The sequence below is a fragment of the Coregonus clupeaformis genome, chromosome 9 (assembly GCF_020615455.1).
Source record: "Coregonus clupeaformis isolate EN_2021a chromosome 9, ASM2061545v1, whole genome shotgun sequence".
Classification (NCBI taxonomy): domain Eukaryota; kingdom Metazoa; phylum Chordata; class Actinopteri; order Salmoniformes; family Salmonidae; genus Coregonus; species Coregonus clupeaformis.
The window spans coordinates 25,666,332-25,689,623 of record NC_059200.1 but is presented as its reverse complement, the minus strand read 5'-3'; the positions used below and the strand labels follow the sequence as shown (position 1 = coordinate 25,689,623).

At 43.0% G+C, this 23,292-nt stretch overlaps 1 protein-coding gene across 1 annotated transcript in view; it reads left to right on the top strand.

Annotated features, from left to right (window-relative positions):
• LOC121574156 (A disintegrin and metalloproteinase with thrombospondin motifs 6-like) overlaps positions 1-23,292 on the top strand; it is a 144,628-nt gene that overhangs the window by 111,947 nt on the left and 9,389 nt on the right. The window contains exons 21-23 of the mRNA XM_041886792.2: positions 4,973-5,102; positions 17,678-17,882; positions 18,076-18,252. Of these exons, the coding sequence (XP_041742726.2) occupies positions 4,973-5,102; positions 17,678-17,882; positions 18,076-18,252 (512 nt within the window). The remainder of the gene's footprint in view (positions 1-4,972; positions 5,103-17,677; positions 17,883-18,075; positions 18,253-23,292) is intronic.

The window sequence follows — 23,292 nt, the reverse complement described above, 5'->3', positions numbered from 1 at the left end:
AGACTGGGGGTCAGCCTGATGAACCAAACTACCCAGTAGTCTCCTCCATGAAGACTGGGGGTCAGCCTGATGAAACAAACTACCCAGTAGTCTCCTCCATGAAGACTGGGGGTCAGCCTGATGAACCAAACTACCCAGTAGTCTCCTCCATGAAGACTGGGGGTCAGCCTGATGAACCAAACTACCCAGTAGTCTCCTCCATGAAGACTGGGGGTCAGCCTGATGAACCAAACTACCCAGTAGTCTCCTCCATGAAGACTGGGGTCAGCCTGATGAACCAAACTACCCAGTAGTCTCCTCCATGAAGACTGGGGGTCAGCCTGATGAACCAAACTACCCAGTAGTCTCCTCCATGAAGACTGGGGGTCAGCCTGATGAACCAAACTACCCAGTAGTCTCCTCCATGAAGACTGGGGGTCAGCCTGATGAACCAAACTACCTAGTAGTCTCCTCCATGAAGACTGGGGTCAGCCTGATGAACCAAACTACCCAGTAGTCTCCTCCATGAAGACTGGGGGTCAGCCTGATGAACCAAACTACCCAGTAGTCTCCTTCATGAAGACTGGGGGTCAGCCTGATGAACCAAACTACCCAGTAGTCTCCTTCATGAAGACTGGGGTCAGCCTGATGAACCAAACTACCCAGTAGTCTCCTCCATGAAGACTGGGGGTCAGCCTGATGAACCAAACTACCCAGTAGTCTCCTTCATGAAGACTGGGGGTCAGCCTGATGAACAAACTACCCAGTAGTCTCCTCCATGAAGACTGGGGGTCAGCCTGATGAACCAAACTACCCAGTAGTCTCCTCCATGAAGACTGGGGGTCAGCCTGATGAACCAAACTACCCAGTAGTCTCCTTCATGAAGACTGGGGGTCAGCCTGATGAACCAAACTACCCAGTAGTCTCCTCCATGAAGACTGGGGGTCAGCCTGATGAACCAAACTACCCAGTAGTCTCCTCCATGAAGACTGGGGGTCAGCCTGATGAACCAAACTACCCAGTAGTCTCCTCCATGAAGACTGGGGGTCAGCCTGATGAACAAACTACCCAGTAGTCTCCTCCATGAAGACTGGGGGTCAGCCTGATGAACCAAACTACCCAGTAGTCTCCTCCATGAAGACTGGGGGTCAGCCTGATGAACCAAACTACCCAGTAGTCTCCTCCATGAAGACTGGGGGTCAGCCTGATGAACCAAACTACCCAGTAGTCTCCTCCATGAAGACTGGGGGTCAGCCTGATGAACCAAACTACCCAGTAGTCTCCTCCATGAAGACTGGGGGTCAGCCTGATGAACCAAACTATCCAATAATCCCCTCCATGTAGCCTAACTCTTACACTCACACACACACATAATCACACGTTTTTTCTTGTATACTGAGTATATAATCTACAATTATAATTAATATGCTTTGTTTAACTGATTTAACAAACATTGTTTTTTGTACTTATATTTGTGGTGTGGTTTTCATATCAGCCCTTTTGGGCTTCCAACCTCACCTGCAAACCGTTTTTACCCGTTTTTTATCTGTACTGTTTTGTTTTTCACTTATTTTCTTTGGCGCGAATAAATAAAACCCAAAAGCTAAAAGCCAATGTTTGGTATACTCAGTGTATGTCTCTGTCCTGGCTCCTTTTCAGTAGCCACCAAACAGGAGAAAACATTTTGAAACTGGGAGGTACTTGAAGTTATCCAATAAAGAAGCGGATTTCTGCTTTCTGTTGCAAAACAGTTTGGCTACGCTCAACATTGTACCCTACTGAACACATCACTGGAAATATGGAGACTCTGGGGAGCATTAATCTAGGTGTCAGACATGACAGTGCTGTTCTACCTATCTGTTAATGGAATAGGGCGGCAGCTAGCCTAGTGGTTAGAGCGTTGGGCCAGTAACCGAAAGGTGGTTCTAATACCTGAGCCTAGAAGGTGAAAAATCTATCGACGTGCCCTTGAGCAAGGCACTTAACCCTAATTTGCTCCATGGGCGCTGTACTACTATGGCTGATGCTGTAAAACAACAAATTTCACCGCGTATGTGACAGTACAACATATTTTATTTTTCTTTAGAATATGTTTACATTTGTATTGTTTTCTTTTAAATAACAGTAGCTTTCTCCAACATGAGATACATTGTATCTTCTGTGTGTGTGTCTTTCCAATCCTAACCAACCAATACTTATCGAAATACTGGAGAATATTGTGGGGCTAACCCAGTATGATACTTTGACATGGGTGTGTAGGATCATAACATTATTGCTTTCTGAATGTAGATTTAGCTTTTAAGAAAAACCTAATATGTGTTTTACATATTAAAGCCAGGCACAATAATATGGTGTAATTTCTATGAATGAGCTGCTTTGAATGTCTTCTGGTTAACCAGGGCTAGCTAGCATACAGTCTGGCTTGCCAGAGATACAGCGGCTGTGGGGAGAGAGAGACAAGCCAAACACACAGATGACTGCTGCTCCAAAACCCTTGTCCTACTGCATACTGAAACCTCCTAACTCTGAAACCACAGCGAAATGTCCACCACTGCCTCAACAATGACTAAACCAAATAATTTTACCCACAAAAGCAATGGGCTTTTATGAAACAATAAATACTGTTCCTCTCTAGAATGGCCACTAAATGCCAGCAATATTCTAGCAACAAAAAAAAACACATGAGAAGTTAAGAAAAATTACAAAGTTGAAGTCGGAAGTTTACATACACTTAGGTTGGAGTCATTAAAACTCGTTTTTCAACCACTCCACAAATGTCTTGTTAACAAACTATAGTTTTGGCAAGTCGGTTAGGACATCTACTTTGTGCATGACACAAGTAATTTTTCCAACAATTGTTTACAGACAGATTATTTCACTTATAATTCACTGTATCACAATTCCAGTGGGTCAGAAGTTTACATACACTAAGTTGACTGTGCCTTTAAACAGCTTGGAAAATTCCAGAAAATGATGTCATGGCTTTAGAAGCTTCTGATAGGCTAATTGACATAATTTGAGTCAATTGGAGGTGTACCTGTGGATGTATTTCAAAGCCTATCTTCAAACTCAGTGCCTCTTTGCTTGACATCATGGGAAAATCAAAAGAAATCAGCCAAGACCTCAGAAAATAGACCTCCACAAGTCTGGTTCGTCCTTGGGAGCAATTTCCAAACGCCTGAAGGTACTACGTTCATCGGTACAAACAATAGTACGCAAGTATAAACACCATGGGACCACGCAGCCGTCATACCGCTCAGGAAGGAGACGCGTTCTGTCTCCTAGAGATTAACATACTTTGGTGCGAAAAGTGCAAATCAATCCCAGAACAACAGTAAAGGACCTTGTGAGGATGCTGGAGGAAACAGGTACAAAATTATCTATATCCACAGTAAAACGAGTCCTATATCGACATAACCTGAAAGGCCGCTCAGCAAGGAAGAAGCCACTGCTCCAAAACCGCCATTAAAAAGCCAGACTACGGTTTGCAACTGCACAGCATAAAGATCGTACCTTTTGGAGAAATGTCCTCTGGTCTGAACTGTTTGGCCATAATGACCATCGTTATGTTTGGAGGAAAAAGGGGGTGCTTGCTAGTCGAAGAACACCATCCCAACCGTGAAGCACGGGGGTGGCAGCATCATACTGTGGGGTGCTTTGCTGCAGGAGGGACTGGTGCACTTCACAAAATAGATGGCATCATGAGGAAGGAAAATGATGTGGATATATTGAACCAACATCCCAAGACATCAGTCAGGAAGTTAAAGCTTGGTCGCAAATGGGTCTTCCAAATGGACAATGACCCCAAGCATACTTCCAAAGTTGTGGCAAAATGGCTTAAGGACAACAAAGTCCAGGTATTGGAGTGGCCATCACAAAGCCCTGACCTCAATCCTATAGAAAATTTGCGGGCAGAACTGAAAAAGCGTTTGCGAGCAAGGAGTCCTACAATCCTGACTCAGTTACACCAGCTCTGTCAGGAGGAATGGGCCAAAATTCACCCAACTTATTGTGGGAAGCTTGTGGAAGGCTACCCGAAATGTTTGACCCAAGTTAAACAATTTAAAGGCAATGCTACCAAATACTAATTGAGTGTATGTAAACTTCTGACCCACTGGGAATGTGATGAAAGAAATAATAGCTGAAATAAATCATTCTCTCTACTATTATTCGGACATTTCACATTCTTAAAATAAAGTGGTGATCCTAACTGACCTAAGACAGGGAATTTTTACTAGGATTAAATGTCAGGAATTGTGAAAAACTGAGTTTAAATGTATTTGGCTAAGGTGTATGTAAACTTCCAACTTCAACTGTATGTGCATATGTCATTACACCGGTCAGACCAGTATGGTGTAGGATAGGTCCCATGAGACCCCATAGAGAGGGCACATACTCACACACACACACACACACACACACACACACACACACACACACACACACACACACACACACACACACACACACATACACACACAGAGGGTTGGATGACAGCGATACGGTAGCTATCAGAGTCTGCGCCAGCAGCCAAAGTAAAGAGCTGCAGCTCTGTAAAAGTTATCCTGCAAGGCACCAGGCATTTACACGTCTGGGTCTACTACAGACTAAAACCATACCTTACTTCTCCACCCAAACACAGACACACAGGACACACTGCAGCGTATGGACTGCCTGCTGCACTCTGGGTCACGTGCAGGAGAATAACAAGGTGATTTCGGTACTGTATTTTCTTACATTTTCAGGAATCAGTACTTAATCAGGGACATGGTTGTTGTGTGGGTTTTTGCTCCTCTTCTCTGTAAGTCTCTTAAGCCAGACGGCTTACTTCTGCGATCTTTGAATGCAGTTGCCTATAGGCTTACGTTGCTCCAAGGCCGTGGATGTCCCAGGCTACTTCTCTGTCAGGGTTCTCAGGAAGTGGTGCATCACACAGTAAGAGGCTGGACATTAACTGGGTGTTGTGTTGTGTTTGTACTCCCTTCTCTGCTAGGTTCCCAGAAGCAGGGAGTGGTGTGTAAGCGTCTGGATGATAACTCGGTGGTGCAGAACAGCTACTGTGACCCAGACAGCAAACCTCCAGGGAACCAGAGGTCCTGCAACACTGAACTCTGCCCCACAGAGTACGTACAGTAATACTGCTCAATACAGTACTATACAGGACAATACGGCTCAATACAGTACTATACAGCACAATACGGCTCAATACAGTACTATACAGGACAATACGGTTCAATACAGTACTATACAGCACAATACGGCTCAATACAGTACTATACAGGACAATACGGCTCAATACAGTACTATACAGGACAATACGGTTCAATACAGTACTATATATTTAATCATTTCTGTCCTCCGAATTCATATTAATTATACAGTGGGGAGAACAAGTATTTGATACACTGCCAATTTAGCAGGTTTTCCTAGTTACAAAGCATGTAGAGGTCTGTAATTTTTATCATAGGTATACTACAACTGTGAGAGACGGAATCTAAAACAAAAATCCAGAAAATCACATTGTATGATTTTTAAGTAATTAATTTGCATTTTATTGCATGACATAAGTATTTGATACATCAGAAAAGCAGAACTTAATATTTGGTACAGAAACCTTTGTTTGCAATTACAAAGATCATACGTTTCCTGTAGGTCTTGACCAGGTTTGCACACACTGCAGCAGGGATTTTGGCCCACTCCTCCATACAGACCTTCTCCAGATCCTTCAGGTTTCGGGGCTGTCGCTGGGCAATACAGACATTCAGCTCCCTCCAAAGATTTTCTATTGGGTTCAGGTCTGGAGACTGGCTAGGCCACTCCAGGACCTTGAGATGCTTCTTACGGAGCCACTCCTTAGTTGCCCTGGCTGTGTGTTTCGGGTCATTGTCATGCTGGAAGACCCAGCCACGACCCATCTTTAATACTCTTACTGAGGGAAGGAGGTTGTTGGCCAAGATCTCGCGATACATGGCCCCATCCATCCTCCCCTCAATACGGTGCAGTCGTCCTGTCCCCTTTGCAGAAAAGCATCCCCAAAGAATGATGTTTCCACCTCCATGCTTCACGGTTGGGATGGTGTTCTTGGGGTTGTACTCATCCTTCTTCTTCCTCCAAACACGGCGAGTGGAGTTTAGACCAAGAAGCTCTATTTTTGTCTCATCAGACCACATTACCTTCTCCCATTCCTCCTCTGGATCATCCAGATGGTCATTGGCAAACTTCAGACGGGCCTGGACATGCGCTGGCTTGAGCAGGGGAACCTTGCGTGCGCTTCAGGATTTTAATCCATGACGGCGTAGTGTGTTACTAATGGTTTTCTTTGAGACTGTGGTCCCAGCTCTCTTCAGGTCATTGACCAGGTCCTGCCGTGTAGTTCTGGGCTGATCCCTCACCTTCCTCATGATCATTGATGCCCCACGAGGTGAGATCTTGCATGGAGCCCCAGACCGAGGGTGACTTCTTCCATTTTCTAATAATTGCGCCAACAGTTGTTGCCTTCTCACCAAGCTGCTTGCGTATTGTCCTGTAGCCCATCCCAGCCTTGTGCAGGTCTACAATTGTATCCCTGATGTCCTTATACAGCTCTCTGGTCTTGGCCATTGTGGAGAGGTTGGAGTCTGTTTGATTGAGTGTGTGGACAGGAGTCTTTTATACAGTTAACGAGTTCAAACAGGTGCAGTTAATACAGGTAATGAGTGGAGAGCAGGAGGGCTTCTTAAAGAAAAACTAACAGGTCTGTGAGAGCCGGAATTCTTACTGGTTGGTAGGTGATCAAATACTTATGTCATGCAATAAAATGCAAATTAATTACTTAAAAATCATACAATGTGATTTTTTCCGTCTCTCACAGTTGAAGTGTACCTATGATAAAAATGACAGACCTCTACATGCTTTGTAAGTAGGAAAACCTGCAAAATCAGCAGTGTATCAAATACTTGTTCTCCCCACTGTATAAATGAAATGTGGTCCTCTGTAGCTCAATTGGTAGAGCATGGTGCTTGTAACGCCAGGGTAGTGGGTTCGATCCCCGGGACCACCCATACGTAAAAATTTATGCGCACATGACTGTAAGTCGCTTTGGATAAAGGCGTCTGCTAAATGGCATATTATTATTATTATTATATTATTATTATTATGATTATTATTATTATTATACAGAACAATACGGCTCAATACAGTACTATACAGCACAATACAGCTCAATACAGTACTATACAGGACAATACGGCTCAATACAGTACTATACAGGACAATACGGCTCAATACAGTACTATACAGCACAATACGGCTCAATACAGTACTATACAGGACAATACGGTTCAATACAGTACTATACAGGACAATACAGCTCAATACAGAACTATACAGCACAATACGGCTCAATACAGTACTATACAGGACAATACGGCTCAATACAGTACTATACAGGACAATACGGTTCAATACAATACAGGACAATACGGCTCAATACAGTACTATACAGGACAATACGGTTCAATACAGGACAATATGGCTCAATACAGTACTATACAGGACAATACGGCTCAATACAGTACTATACAGCACAATACGGCTCAATACAGTACTATACAGGACAATACGGCTCAATACAGTACTATACAGGACAATACAGCTCAATACAGTACTATACAGCACAATACGGCTCAATACAGTACTATACAGGACAATACGGCTCAATACAGTACTATACAGGACAATACGGTTCAATACAATACAGGACAATACGGCTCAATACAGTACTATACAGGACAATACGGTTCAATACAGGACAATACGGCTCAATACAGTACTATACAGCACAATACGGCTCAATAAAGTACTATACAGGACAATACGGCTCAATACAGTACTATACAGGACAATACAGCTCAATACAGTACTTTACAGGACAATACGGCTCAATATAGTGCTATACATTTACATTTACATTTTAGTCATTTAGCAGACGCTCTTATCCAGAGCGACTTACAGTTAGTGAGTGCATACATTATTTTTTCATACTGGCCCCCCATGGGAATCGAACCCACAAACCTGGCATTGCAAACGCCATCCCTGCCGGCCAACAGGACAATACGGTTCAATACAGTACTATACAGGACAATACGGTTCAATACAGTACTATACAGGACAATACGGTTCAATACAGTACTATACAGGACAATACGGTTCAATACAGTACTATACAGGACAATACGGTTCAATACAGTACTATACAGGACAATACGGCTCAATACAGTACTATACAGGACAATACGGCTCAATACAGTACTATACAGCACAATACGGTTCAATACAGTACTATACAGGACAATACGGCTCAATACAGTACTATACAGGACAATATGGCTCAATACAATACAATACAGGGATCACTTACAGTCAGACCCGTCGCCAGACCTCAGTCTTAAGGGGGGCATATGAAATGCATGGGAGGGCAGGGCACAATTATTATTAGCCTACAGTACGTATATTTATAATAATCGTATACTCTATTTGCGCAGCACGTAATCATCACATTAAACATAACCAACAGAGAACAGTCGGCATAGCCTGAAGTGCACAGTTGAATGTGCTGAGGATGTTGGCTATTGTCCATTTTCCATCTTCGGGGGGAACCGGGGTGTCAGTCATTTTCTTCACCAGGAACTCACGAGCCACAGTATATTCAGATTCAACCACATCAGTTCCACTTAATACCAGGAGAGGGGTTACCTTTGATGGGTCCAGGAAATTACCCTCGGCCTCTGGGTTCAAAGCAGCCAGTGCGCCAATGAGCTCGACTGTTTCTTCAACTGCAAATCCGCGGAGGTTCTTATTAATTGTGAGTCTTCTCTTGCTTGGACCAGGGTCAGTCACCGGCACAGCCTCGGTGGCCGATGCTGGAGGAGCGCAGAGATCCCACAGTGTCTTCACGCAGTCAGAAGCGCTGTTCACAAGTGTCACCGCAGTGAACAAGTCCATATCTTCGGCCTGTAGTAGTCTGTTAGGCGGCTCCAAAAGTGACAACAGTTTCATAACAAGGTGCGCAATGAAAAGAAAACTGCGCTGCGTAATGGCACGAAGCAGCCCCGTAGCCTCGACGCGCACCTCCGCTCCAAGGCCTCGTGTGTTTTCCACCTCGGTCAGTAATGTGGATATGTCGTGAAAACGCTTCACCACAACTTTGACCGTTGCCAAGTGGCCAGTCCATCTCTGGTCCAAGAGACGTTTCAGGGTATCGCCTTTGTACAGAATAGCCACGGTTGGCTTCCTGATGAAGTTGTATGTTGCATACTCCAAAAAAATAATCGACAGCTGCTTCACTGGACAAGGCATGAATCACAACCAGATGAAGTTGGTGATTAAAGCAGTGAATATATGGTATGTTACGATCCAGCTTGTTTTGGAGCAATTTCTGCACACCACCATGCCTGCCAGACATGAGTGATGCGCCATCATAAACTTGACTCAGGATTTTGTCCGTGCTGAGTCCGGCGCTGGTGAGCTCATCAATGATGACACCTGTCAGAGCCTCTGCATCACCTTTCTCAGATGTGACCATTACCAAGAGGCGCTCACACAGACCATAGTTTTTGTCAACAAAACGCACAACTACAGATATGTTTTCTTGGCCTAAAGGATCCCGTGTGCCATCCACTTTAATTGAATACCAGCTATCGCCGACTTGTCTCACTGTCTCCTCTGTCACGAGTTTGCTCATCATTTCGATAATCTCGTTTTGTATCTGTGGGCTGGTATAGCGTGCATTCTGTGGGATTGTTTTTGTAATCCGTGTCAGTTCGGGATCTTTGCGCATGGTGTACTCAAAGAGAGACAAAAACAGCCCCATTGAGCTATTATCATCTAGCGCACTGGCAAAACCAGCTTTATATCCACGTAACAGCAATTGATTCACCACTAAAAACTCCAGCATATCAATTACAGCTGACATGTAGTCTCTCTACGTTTTTCTGAATCTCTCCACATTGCTTCACAGGCTAAATGTTATTTTGAAGCTGCATGCTTATTTAAGCCCTTGCCTGTTCCAATTGCATGTTTCCAATCATTAAATCCCTTAATGGAGAAGGTTGCGTCCGATGATACAGATTTGAATTTCCTGCAGGCATAACAAAATGCGGAGTCCTTTTCCACCGAGTACTCAAGCCAGTCCCTGTTCAAATACCAGCTAGAGGAAAATGATCGTTTTTTTTAACCAAACATTTTGACTGGATATTTCCTCAACACAACCTGTTTGGGTTTGTCCATGCCGAGGTCACTCACACCCACTGATTCAACAGGCAGTTGTGGCCCAAATGCTGCCCCAGTCGCGGTTGCACTTGACCTGCAGGTCCTGCCAGGCCCAGGGTCGGACTCCACGGAGCTACTAGCATCAGGCTCAGACTGTCGTTCAGGGTCTCCTTCTCCAACTACAACATCAGGAGCGTCGGTGTCGTATCCAATTTGGCAGAGGAGACTGTTGGTGGGCTTTTCAACCACTTACGGATATCCATGACGAACTGAAGCGAGTAAGCCGGCGAAAACTCATCCAGCTTTCAAAAATGCGCGGTAACTGTTGAGCGGCTACACTGACGTAGGCTACGTCACGTACGTAGCCTAACTTTCTTTTTATTAAGGCCGTGATAGGCTGTTGCAGTGTAGATTCCCATCAATCAAACAAAATCACACCATTGTTTCTTTATATTTTTTATGTTTTAATGATAAAGAATGCAACATTAATGCAACACAAAATTAGCAACTATTATAATATAAAATTAAAATAATCTGTGCCTTAAGTGGGGGGGGCACAAGCATTTTTGGGGGCGGGCCCGGCCCCCTATGGCCCGCCCATAGCGACGGGTGTGCTTACAGTACCTTCCCACAAGAGTATGTAAGACCCTCAGACACTGTGAACCTCATGTCCATCTTGGAACAGAAAGATAGTCCTGCTAAACTATGCTGGATGGGTGTACTGTATGCTAACTTGGCTCAGAGAAAATACTAATACTGTTGGACCTCAGGTCCACAACATGTATTACATACAACCTTTTAATGACTGACAAACATAGACCAACTAACAGTAGTTAGTGAGTGGAGTGGGTTCAGAAGATTCAGCCTTTTGGGGGCCCTAAGAGAGATTTTAGTGGCCCCCCTCTTGATGGTGGAGAGAAAGCAATTCTGCACATTTAGCCTGAGGCGGAAACAAGATTTAGCAATTGTATGACTAATTTCCTGCAATTCTCCACATTTTGCCATGACTTATGCCATGTTAATATGATATCTGAGTGAGAGTGACTAACAAAATCAATGGGGGCCCCCTGGAGGTCAGGGCCCCTGGGCACGTGCCCTTCGTGCCCGGTCGGTAATTCAGCCATGATTACTACAAGTTTAGATAGCTGGCTAGACTAATTTACCAATCTAAAAATGTTTTTCTGACATGGGCTAATTGAGTGACTGTCAGGGACTGACATAACAAGAGAAACATTTCTGATGCAGAACTACATTTCGAAACGGCACCTTGTGTATTCTAAAAGTAAGTTGAGACCCCGACTGAGTTCCTAATAAAAAAAATGAAAAAATAATAATTTGGTCCGGGGCCCCCTAGTGGCCGGGGGCCTTAAGCGACCGCTTATGTCGCCCTGAGAAGACTGACTACACAAGCATTTAGCTCCACCATAAGTTAAGGCTCTGGGTAAGAAAAATCTTTCATAAAAACGATTATGACTTGCTATATTAATTTGCCTTCAAGAAGCCCCCAAGCTGTAAAACGTTTTTTGAAGAAAATGCTAAAATAAAACGTAAATGATTTATAACTTCATATGTTTACTATTTTCAGAGCTTGTTTTATGTCAAAAAGTGGAAATGCTTAAAATGACCACCGTCTCCATTGGCCACTTGCTCTCACACTGCTGCATGTTGGGGGGTCTGAGGGCCTCGGGACAGTCACTGGAGGGCTGACCTGTGTAGGAGAGACACTGCACTGTCCGCATCTGCTGGCCCAGCCCACACTGTGCCGAACACTATGGTGAAACACACACACACACACACAAACACTATTAACCACCCTGCACCAAAAACTGAACCACATAGACATTATTAATCACACTGCACCAAAAACTGAACCACATAGACATTATTAATCACACTGCACCAAACACTGAACCACATAGACATTATTAACCACCCTGCACCAAACACTGAACCACATAGACATTATTAATCACACTGCACCAAAAACTGAACCACATAGACATTATTAATCACACTGCACCAAACACTGAACCACATATACATTATTAACCACCCTGCACCAAACACTGAACCACATAGACATTATTAATCACACTGCACCAAAAACTGAACCACATAGACATTATTAATCAAACTGCACCAAAAACTGAACCACATAGACATTATTAATCACACTGCACCAAAAACTGAACCACATAGACATTATTAATCAAACGGCACCAAAAACTGAACCACATAGACATTATTAATCACACTGCACCTAACACTGAACCACATAGACATTTTTAATCACACTGCACCAAACACTGAACCACATAGACATTATTAACCACCCTGCACCAAAAACTGAACCACATAGACATTATTAATCACACTGCAACAAAAACTGAACCACATAGACATTATTAATCACACTGCACCAAAAACTGAACCACATAGACATTATTGCACCAGGTAGCTGTGTTGTGCCAGTAACCGAAAGGTCGCTGGTTCTAATCCCCGAGCCGACTAAGTGAAAAATCTGTCGATGTGCCCTTGAGCAAGGCACTTAACCCTAATTGCTCCTGTAAGTCGCTCTGGATAAGAGCGTCTGCTAAATGACAAAAATAAAATAAAAAAATGAACCACATAGACATTATTAACCACACTGCACCAAACACTGAACACCACATAGACATTATAAATCACACTGCACCATAAACTGAACAACATAGACATTATTAATCACACTGCACCATAAACTGAACCACATAGACATTATTAATCACACTGCACTGGAACAAACACTGAACCACATAGACATTATTAAGCACATACTGCATTCAAAGACACAGACAGAGTTATTAACCCTCAACACAGCCACACTGGTAAAACTCCAACCCACTACATGTGTTAGAACTTCTAGTAACTGAGTCATTGACACAGTCAAACAGCACTTCGCTCCTGGCTGGCTGTGTCATTCTGATGACGTCCTCTATGGGCCAAGCCTGAGTGTGCAGATTCTCACTGCCCCCTGTTTTACTTTCTCAGTGGACACTCAGCAGTTCTGACTAATCACTAGGGATACTGTAGCTTATCCTATTAAGTCATCGTTGAGAGAGAGAGAGAGAGAGAGTTGCTTGCATGAGTTACTTGATGTGGGATAGAGTTCCGTGTAGTCATGGCTCTATCTAGTACTGTGCGCCTCCCATAGTCTGTTCTGGACTTGGGGACTCTGGTGGCATGTCTTGTGGGGTATGCATGGGTGTCCGAGCTGTGTGCCAGTAGTTAAAACAGACAGCTCGGTGTATTCAACATGTCAATCCCTCTCACAAATACAAGTACACGCACATGCATAGAACTAGAATTAACATGCATAGAAATAATTAACATGAATATAAATAGAATTAACATTCTACATGCACAGATGATTATCAGGCCATTGGTTGAGAAAGCATTCTGTGGAATTAAGTTGTTGGCACGGTAACTCTCCTCTGTAATTATTATGACCAGGTGAATTGTTGCTATGGGAGAGGGCAGAACTGGTGGGTTCTCCTTCCTCACAGAGGCCTTAGTGTGTGCGTGTGTGTGTGTGTGTGTGTGTGTGTGTGTGTGTGTGTGTGTGTGTGTGTGTGTGTGTGTGTGTGTGTGTGTGTGTGTGTGTGTGTGTGTGCGTACGTGTGTTGTGGCCAAAAGTGCTTAGCTTCTTTGCGAGGACTCGGGGAACAGTCAGACAGAGTTCAATCATGTCTCAGATGTTCCATTGGAAAAAGAAGGATTAAATACTGTTGGCCAATGGGCTGAATGGATTAAATAATGTTGGCCAATGGGCTGAATGGATTAAATACTGTTGGCCAATAGGCTGATGGGATTAAATACTGTTGGCCAATGGGCTGAAGCGATTAAATACTGTTGGCCAATAGGCTGAAGGGATTAAATACTGTTGGCCAATGGGCTGAAGCCGTCTGCTAATAGTGGTGTGTGTGTATATGGGGGTGTATATGAGTGAGTCGTTACCTTTAGATGGGCATCTGTAATGAATTGATATGAAGTTCTGGTCTGAAGCCGTTCCTGGCTTCACCCAATGCCCAAGAAAGCTATCTTTGAACTCATAAACTCACTTCATTAAGGGCCCGGTTGACATTGGTACAAACACTTTCTATGTGTATTCAGCATGTTAGGGAATTCCTTTTTCTTCTCTTCTCAGAATCTCAGACAATCCCTTGTTGTCCATTGCAGTATCAAACTGAACTGCAACAAACACATGCCGTGATTTTCGAATCAGGAACGCCAACATAGTGTTCACAGTACTGTCTCAACATGAGCAGGTAAACATGATTGTTAGCAACCCAGATATTGGGATAAATTGTTCATTCTGGATACATTCCTGTAGATGATGTAAAATGGATTCAGGGCTCACAGTCTGGATATCTGTGTTAGTTGTAGTAATAATAATAATAATAATAATAATAATAATAGTACATGTGACTTATACAGCACTTTTCAAAGACCCAAAGTCACTATTAAAAAAATATATACAAAAAAAGGAGTCAAAACAATATCAGACTAAACAAAAATGTGAATAAAGAGAGGAGTGGCTCAAGGAAGGGAAAGAGTGTGATGTGTCAGTGTACTGTATGGGGAGGGGAGGGTTGGGGTTTGGATACGAACCTGGTTTAGGGTAAGGGGCAGGGTAAGGGTTTGGGTTAGTTGGTGCTCAGTGGTGTAGAGAAGACTGTATTGCTTTGCTTGTGTGTGTGTGTGTGTGTGTGTGTGTGTGTGTGTGTGTGTGTGTGTGTGTGTGTGTGTGTGTGTGTGTGTGTGTGTGTGTATCTGAAAGATGGTGATGGACTCAGAGTCATGGATGGTTGGAGGGAGGGAGTTCCAGAGCCTAGGAGCAACCCTGGAGAAGAACCTGTTCTGACCCTGTTCTATTAGGAAGGTGCTCCTAATGTTTTGTACACTCCGTGTACACTTGATACAATATGCAATTTATATCAACTGTATAATACTGTCAGCCGTATGAATAATGATCTGATCCATATGGTTCCAATAGCTAAGTTAAAGTGACAGTTCTATTGTTGTTCTATCAATGTTGTGGTTAAGTCGTTGTTCTAATGTTGTGGTTGCAGTGGTGGAAAAAGTACCCAATTGTCATACTTCAGTAAAAGTAAAGATACCTTAATAGAAAATGACTCAAGTAAAATTGAAAGTCACCCAGTAAAATACTACTTGAGTAAAAGTCTAAAAGTATTTGGTTTTAGATATACTTAAGTATCAAAAGTAAATGTAATTGCTAAAATATACTAAAGTAACAAAAGTACAAGTATAAATAATTTCACATTCCTTATACTAACGAAATCAGACTGCACTATTTATTTTTATTTTTATTGTATTTAAGGATAACAAGGGGTACACTTCATTTACAAACAAAGCATTTGTGTTTAGTGAGTCTGCCAGATCAGAGGCAGTAGAGATGACCAGAGAAGTGTGTGAATTGGACAATGTTCCTGCCCTGCTAAGCATTCAAAATGTAACGAGTACTTTTGGGCGTCAGAGAAAATGTATGGAATAAAAAGTACATTATTTTCTTTAGGAATGTAGTGAAGGAAAAGTTGTCTAAAATATAAATAGTAAAGTACAGATACTCCAAAAAACTACTTAAGTAATAATAATAATATGCCATTTAACAGACGCTTTTATCCAAAGCGACTTACAGTCATGTGTGCATACAGTGGGGAAAATAAGTATTTAGTCAGCCACCAATTGTGCAAGTTCTCCCACTTAAAAAAATTAGAAAGGCCTGTCATTTTCATCATAGGTACACGTCAACTATGACAGACAAAATGAGAAAACAAAATCCAGAAAATCACATTGTAGGATTTTTAATGAATTTATTTGCAAATGATGGTGGAAAATAAGTATTTGGTCAATAACAAAAGTTTCTCAATACTTTGTTATATACCATTTGTTGGCAATGACACAGGTCAAACGTTTTCTGTAAGTCTTCACAAGGTTTTCACACACTGTTGCTGGTATTTTGGCCCATTCCTCCATGCAGATCTCCTCTAGAGCAGTGATGTTTTGGGGCTGTCGCTGGGCAACACGGACTTTCAACTCCCTCCAAAGATTTTCTATGGGGTTGAGATCTGGAGACTGGCTAGGCCACTCCAGGACCTTGAAATGCTTCTTATGAAGCCACTCCTTCATTGCCCGGGCGGTGTGTTTGGGATCATTGTCATGCTGAAAGACCCAGCCATGTTTCATCTTCAATGCCCTTGCTGATGGAAGGAGGTTTTCACTCAAAATCTCACGAAACATGGCCCCATTCATTCTTTCCTTTACACGGATCAGTCGTCCTGGTCCCTTTGCAGAAAACAGCCCCAAAGCATGATGTTTCTACCCCCATGCTTCACAGTAGGTATGGTGTTCTTTGGATGCAACTCAGCATTCTTTGTCCTCCAAACACGACGAGTTGAGTTTTTACCTAAAAGTTCTATTTTGGTTTCATCTGACCATATGACATTCTCCCAATCCTCTTCTGGATCATCCAAATGCACTCTAGCAAACTTCAGACGGGCCTGGACATGTACTGGCTTAAGCGGGGGGACACGTCTGGCACTGCAGGATTTGAGTCCCTGGCGGCGTAGTGTGTTACTGATGTTAGGCTTTGTTACTTTGGTCCCAGCTCTCTGCAGGTCATTCACTAGGTCCCCCGTGTGGTTCTGGGATTTTTGCTCACCGTTCTTGTGATAATTTTGACCCCACGGGGTGAGATCTTGCGTGGAGCCCCAGATCGAGGGAGATTATCAGTGGTCTTGTATGTCTTCCATTTCCTAATAATTGCTCCCACAGTTGATTTCTTCAAACCAAGCTGCTTACCTATTGCAGATTCAGTCTTCCCAGCCTGGTGCAGGTCTACAATTTTGTTTCTGGTGTCCTTTGACAGCTCTTTGGTCTTGGCCATAGTGGAGTTTGGAGTGTGACTGTTTGAGGTTGTGGACAGGTGTCTTTTATACTGATAACAAGTTCAAACAGGTGCCATTAATACAGGTAACGAGTGGAGGACAGAGGAGCCTCTTAAAGAAGAAGTTACAGGTCTGTGAGAGCCAGAAATCTTGCTTGTTTGTAGGTGACCAAATACTTATTTTCCACCATCATTTGCAAATAAATTCATAAAAAATCCTACAATGTGATTTTCTGGATTTTTTTTCCTCAATTTGTCTGTCATAGTTGACGTGTACCTATGATGAAAATTACAGGCCTCTCTCATCTTTTTAAGTGGGAGAACTTGCACAATTGGTGGCTGACAAAATACTTTTTTTTCCCCACTGTACATTTTTACGTGTGGGTGGTCCTGGGGATCGAACCCACTACCCTGGCGTTACAAGCGCCATGCTCTACCAATTGAGCTACAGAGAAGTATTTTTACTTAAGTACTTTACACCACTGTGTGGTTGTGTTGTTGTAGGTGGTTTATCGGGGACTGGTCGGACTGTGGGAAGACGTGTGATGGCGGGATGCGGACGCGGACGGTTCTCTGTATCAGGAAGATGGGGCCTGCCGAGGAGGAGACCCTGGAGGACAGCCACTGTCTGACGCACCGGCCAATAGAACGAGAAGCCTGCAACAACCAGTCCTGCCCCCCTCAGTGGGTCACTCTGGATTGGTCAGAGGTGAGAGAAGGACTGCCCCCTTTTCACTTGTTGACATCCCAGCAGGAAAAACTGGTTGAATTAACATCATAATGTCATTGTAACCAGTTATGTCCGCTGGGATCGCTTTGAGTGACAGCAGTGGTTTCAATAGAGACCTAGAATAAATTGAATAGTTTTATTGAGCTTGTGTGTTCTACCTTCTGTCCCCCAGTGTACACCCAAATGTGGCCCTGGGTTCAAGCACCGCATCGTGCTGTGTAAGAGCAGCAACCTGACCAAGACCTTCCCCCCCGCCCACTGTCCCTCCCATAACAAGCCCCCCATCAGGACCCGCTGCAGTCTGGGACGCTGTCCGCCACCTAGATGGATCCTAGGGGAATGGGGACAGGTACGATTGGTCCCCCCTTCAGAAATCATTACTTCCTTTCACTTTTCCATTCACTTCTTCAGAATAGCTTAACATTGGGGATGTCAAAACAACAACATGTTTGTAAAGGCAATTAAAATGAACTGTTCTAAGAAGAACAGACACCAAATCCCCTGTTTTGGTGAACAGTCAACAGAATTTACACTCTGATCATAAACTGGGGTGTTTGCGTGCATGCCTGTGTGTGTGTGTGTGTATGATTGTGTACCGCGGCCCCAGTCAGATCTCAGCCATCCCATCAACTTGTGTCTGACCTCTGTGCCCACCGGGCCACTAGGCTAACCCTCCCTTCAGATCAGGCTCTGTGGAGCATCACATCCCAGCCTGCATGTCATCCCCTCCAAATTAGACAGTCTTTATTAGGGTCCAGCCCTGACAGATGGTCTACGTCAATGGAGGGTCTTAAGTGGGATTTGAACCAGTGACCTTTTGGCCCCCGGCAGCGAGACCGTGGAGGAAAGCACTGCCTTCACTACAATCTGCCCTTTCTACGGCTCAGGAAGAGACAGGGGTGAGAGACAGGAGGAGAGGAGGAGGTGAAGGAAGTAATTACATAGGCAAAGAGAGGCTGGAGGGAGGGAGAGGGAGATATAAATATATCTACAGTGGGGAGAACAAGTATTTGATACACTGCCGATTTTGCAGGTTTTCCTACTTACAAAGCATGTAGAGGTCTGTAATTTTTATCATATGTCCATTACATGAAATCCAAATAAAAATCCATTTAAATTACAGGTTGTAATGCAACAAAATAGGAAAAGCGCCAAGGGGGAGGAATACTTTTGCAAGGCACTGTAGCACACGCAGAGAGGGAGCGCGAGAGAGAGAGCGCGAGAGAGAGCGCGCGCGAGAGAGAGAGAGAGCGAGAGAGCGAGAGAGAGAGAGAGAGAGAGAGAGAGAGAGAGAGAGAGAGAGAGAGAGAGAGAGAGAGAGAGAGAGAGAGAGAGAGAGAGAGAGAGAGAGAGAGGGAGGGGGTCAGTGTGTGAGAAAGTCCTTGATCCAAACAGACTTAAAGCTGTGGTGTTACTGGTGTATATTAGTCCTTAACCTTGGGCCGTGCTGACACTGACCCTGTCCTTTGACGGGCCACCGAGAGGTTATCAGCCATGGGCTCTATTCAGTATGTATCGTTGAAGCGTTACAGATTACGCGCTATAAATGTTAAGCTAATTTCCGATTGAGCCGACATATGCAGCGTTTACTGTGAATGCAGTCTCCGCCAACGTGGGAGCATTGCCTTTAAATGAGCCCCAGGCCTTCTGATTGAAGTGGGAGCACCGGATGTTGTTGTTTGTGTGTGAGCGTACATATGGTTGCCATTAGAACCTTGAACCAGAGCCCATGACCTCTAACCTCTGGAGTCTGACCTCTAACCCCCACTTTACTACCACAACAAAGTCCACCACTGAAATCCCACAACAAGGCCACTAAATAACATCCAGGAATATCTAGAAGTGTCTGGAGTCTGACCTCTAACCCCCACTTTACTACCACAACAAAGTCCACCACTGAAATCCCACAACAAGGCCACTAAATAACATCCAGGAATATCTAGAAGTGTCCGGAAAGTCTACTAGAGAACGTGACCAGAGAAACTCTTTCTGTAATAAGACTACTATGTTACAGACAACTAAGAGAACTACTACGGTACAGAGAATAACATTGACAGGAGAACTGTTGGGTTGCCCTGATAACCTCTAGCTGATGTAATTGACTACATAGTTCTAGCTGATGCAACTAACTACATGTTCTCTTGTGTCTCTAGCTGGTAGCTACCATCTCTCTCTTCTAATGTTGACCAGCTGACTGCAGTCTCACTGACGCCCATTAAAGAATTACTATCAATTACTATTACATTCTTCCCAGGTCATACCAGGGTCAATTGGCCTGAACAGAAGAGAGAGAGACTCACACACACACACACACACTAAGGCCTCTCTGTGAGGAAGGAGAACCCACCAGTTCTGCCCTCTCCCATAGCAACAATTCACCTGGTCATTATAATTACAGAGAGCAGAGTTACCGTGCCAACAACTTAATTCCACAGAATGCTTTCTCAACAAATGGCCTGATAATCGTCTGTGAATGTAGAATGTTAATTATATTTCTATGCATGTTAATTAGATTTCTATGCATGTTAATTCTTTTTCTATGCATGTTAATTATATTTCTATGCATGTTAATTATATTTCTATGCATGTTAATTATATTTCTATGCATGTGTGTGTACTGTATGTTTGTGTGTGGTCAGACTAAGTAACTTTAAACCATTCAGGAAGGCCATTCTACTTACATTGGCTTCTCAGCTCTCTCATCTCTCTTTCTCTATCTCTCTATCTCTCTCATCTCTCTCTCTCTCTCTCTCTCTCTCTCTCTCTCTCTCTCTCTAATCTCTCTCTCTCTCTCTCTCTCTCTCTCTCTCTCTCTCTCTCTCTCAACGATGACTTAATAGGATAAGCTACAGTATCCCTAGTGATTAGTCAGAACTGCTGAGTGTCCACTGAGAAAGTAAAACAGGGGGCAGTGAGAATCTGCACACTCAGGCTAAGCTTGGCTTGGCCCATAGAGGACGTGATCAGAATGACACAGCCAGCCAGGAGCGAAGTGCTGTTTGACTGTGTCAATGACTCAGTTACTAGTAGTTCTAACACATGTAGTGGGTTGGAGTTTTACAAGTGTGGCTGTGTTGAGGGTTAATAACTCTGTCTGTGTCTTTTGAATGCAGTATGTGCTTAATAATGTCTATGTGGTTCAGTGTTTGTTCCAGTGCAGTGTGATTAATAATGTCTATGTGGTTCAGTGTTTGGTGCAGTTTGATTAATAATGTCTATATGGTTCAGTGTTTGGTGCAGTGTGATTAATAATGTCTATGTGGTTCAGTGTTTGGTGCTGTTTGATTAATAATGTCTATGTGGTTCAGTGTTTGGTGCAGTTTGATTACAGTTTTTTTCAATTGTTTACACGCGATTTTGAAAACAGAGTTCTTTTTGTCAAAATATAATCACAATTATCCAAACACCACAATCAATTAGCAAAATTCCTAGATTGTTTGCAAAATGACACACTTCAGTCAAAACATACACACTTCAGTCAAAACATATACACATATTTGTGAAAATGCTATTTGTTTTCATTTAACCAACACAGTCATCAATGATCATACACTATTGCAGCCAGTTTCACACTGCTGTGATAAATAAAAAACACATTTGTAAAAAAAAAATATATAGATTTTTGGCCAGACATTCTTACTGTATGTGAGAGATAATTTAGGTGACAAAAAATAGTGAGAAACTCACAACATTATTCATGATTTGTTTTGAGATATAAGGAGAATGTAGACAAATACTGTAGGCCTACTATAACCTTACCAAGCACTTCACAACACTTGATGCTGCAGACTGAATATTTCAAGTATTTATTTCAATACTTACAGTATTTCTTACCATAATCAGTTACAGTAATCAACCAACAATGATATCAATTACTGTAAACAAATAAAATCCGTAGACAAATAAAAATTACTGCATGAATTACAGTACATACACTTTGACTCTGAAGAAAAGTAAAGTAAAAGTAAACAGAAATGAAAGAAAACTACTGTAAAAGCAACAAGAATACTGTAACTATCCGTCTCTCCGTCTGGCTGGATCAGGCCATAACATTTCATCCACATCACAGGCTGTCTTCATTGGCAAGGCACCGTTGGAAGAATCGCCTTGTGTGACGAATCCACCCCTGCACTGAAGCTGCTTCAATAAGATCACATGCCTGTTCCATGGCCTGAATGAGGGGCAAACGGTCATAAGGCCGCAGGTCATATACCTTTGCAAGACTCTCTGAAACACATTAAAGAAAATAGGATGCTATTCAATATCTATAGCACAGTATTTTTTTTGTGACAGAACATTATGAGCAGTGCATGATACCACACCATAGTCAGATGAACAATGCATACCTCCACATACTCATTGCGCAGATGTTTCACTCTCTCTGAATTTCTGTCAAATGGTACCCGATACAGTTGCTTCATGTATATTTGATTTTTCTTTAGGATTCGACCTAATGTTGACAGAGAGACTCGTTGGATGTTATTGAAAATATTGTCATCATTGATGATATTGGCTTGGATTTCTCGTAGCCTGATACAATTATTGGCCAAAACCATGTTCACAATGGCGGCCTCTTGTGCACGACTAAACATAGGGCCCCTTCCACCTTGGTGTCCTCGACCCTCAATCCTATGTAAAAACAAAATAAGATAAAAATAAATAAATATATATATATATATATATATATATGCAGCCTACTGTCAAATGTCACAGTAAACAATATTGATTATACAAGCTTCAGTTTCAATGTATACTGTGTGGTTAGCTTACCTGTTTTCTCGATGAAATGTCCGAATTACTGACGCAACAGTATTTCTGCTGAGATTTGGTTGAACTCTTTGTCCAGCTTCCATCAGTGTCAGTCCATGGTTGATAACATGGTCAATAAGTGTTGCACGGATTTCTCGAGTCAAATTTGGTCCTCGTCTTCTTTGTTCAGGTTCTATCAACTCTTCAAGTCCTTCTCTACCTCTTCCTCTACCTAGGTGTCTTCCTCTACCTCCTTCTCTTCCTCTACCTTCTTCTCCTCTACCTATGCCTCTTCCTCTACCTCCTTCTCCTCTTCCTCTACCGCCTTCATCTCCTCTTTGAGCTCCCCCTCTCATTCTCACTCTTCTTCTTCTTCTAACTCCTTCCATTTTTGTTGAAGACAGGTGAACTCACCTGCTGCCTTTTATAGCACACCTGAGTGCTGCGTTTTCAAATTAGCACATGTGTGCTTCCACACCTGGTAGATGTGTTTATCCAATTCGTTCATTAGTGTGGTAATTGGCAATCCGGTGCTTTGTAATTACAAGGAAGTAACCTCACGATCCTTATCTGTGTCTAAGGTGTGAAAATGTGTGTAGAGTTTTACAAATCACTGTGTGTAATGTTTTGCAAAAAGGGT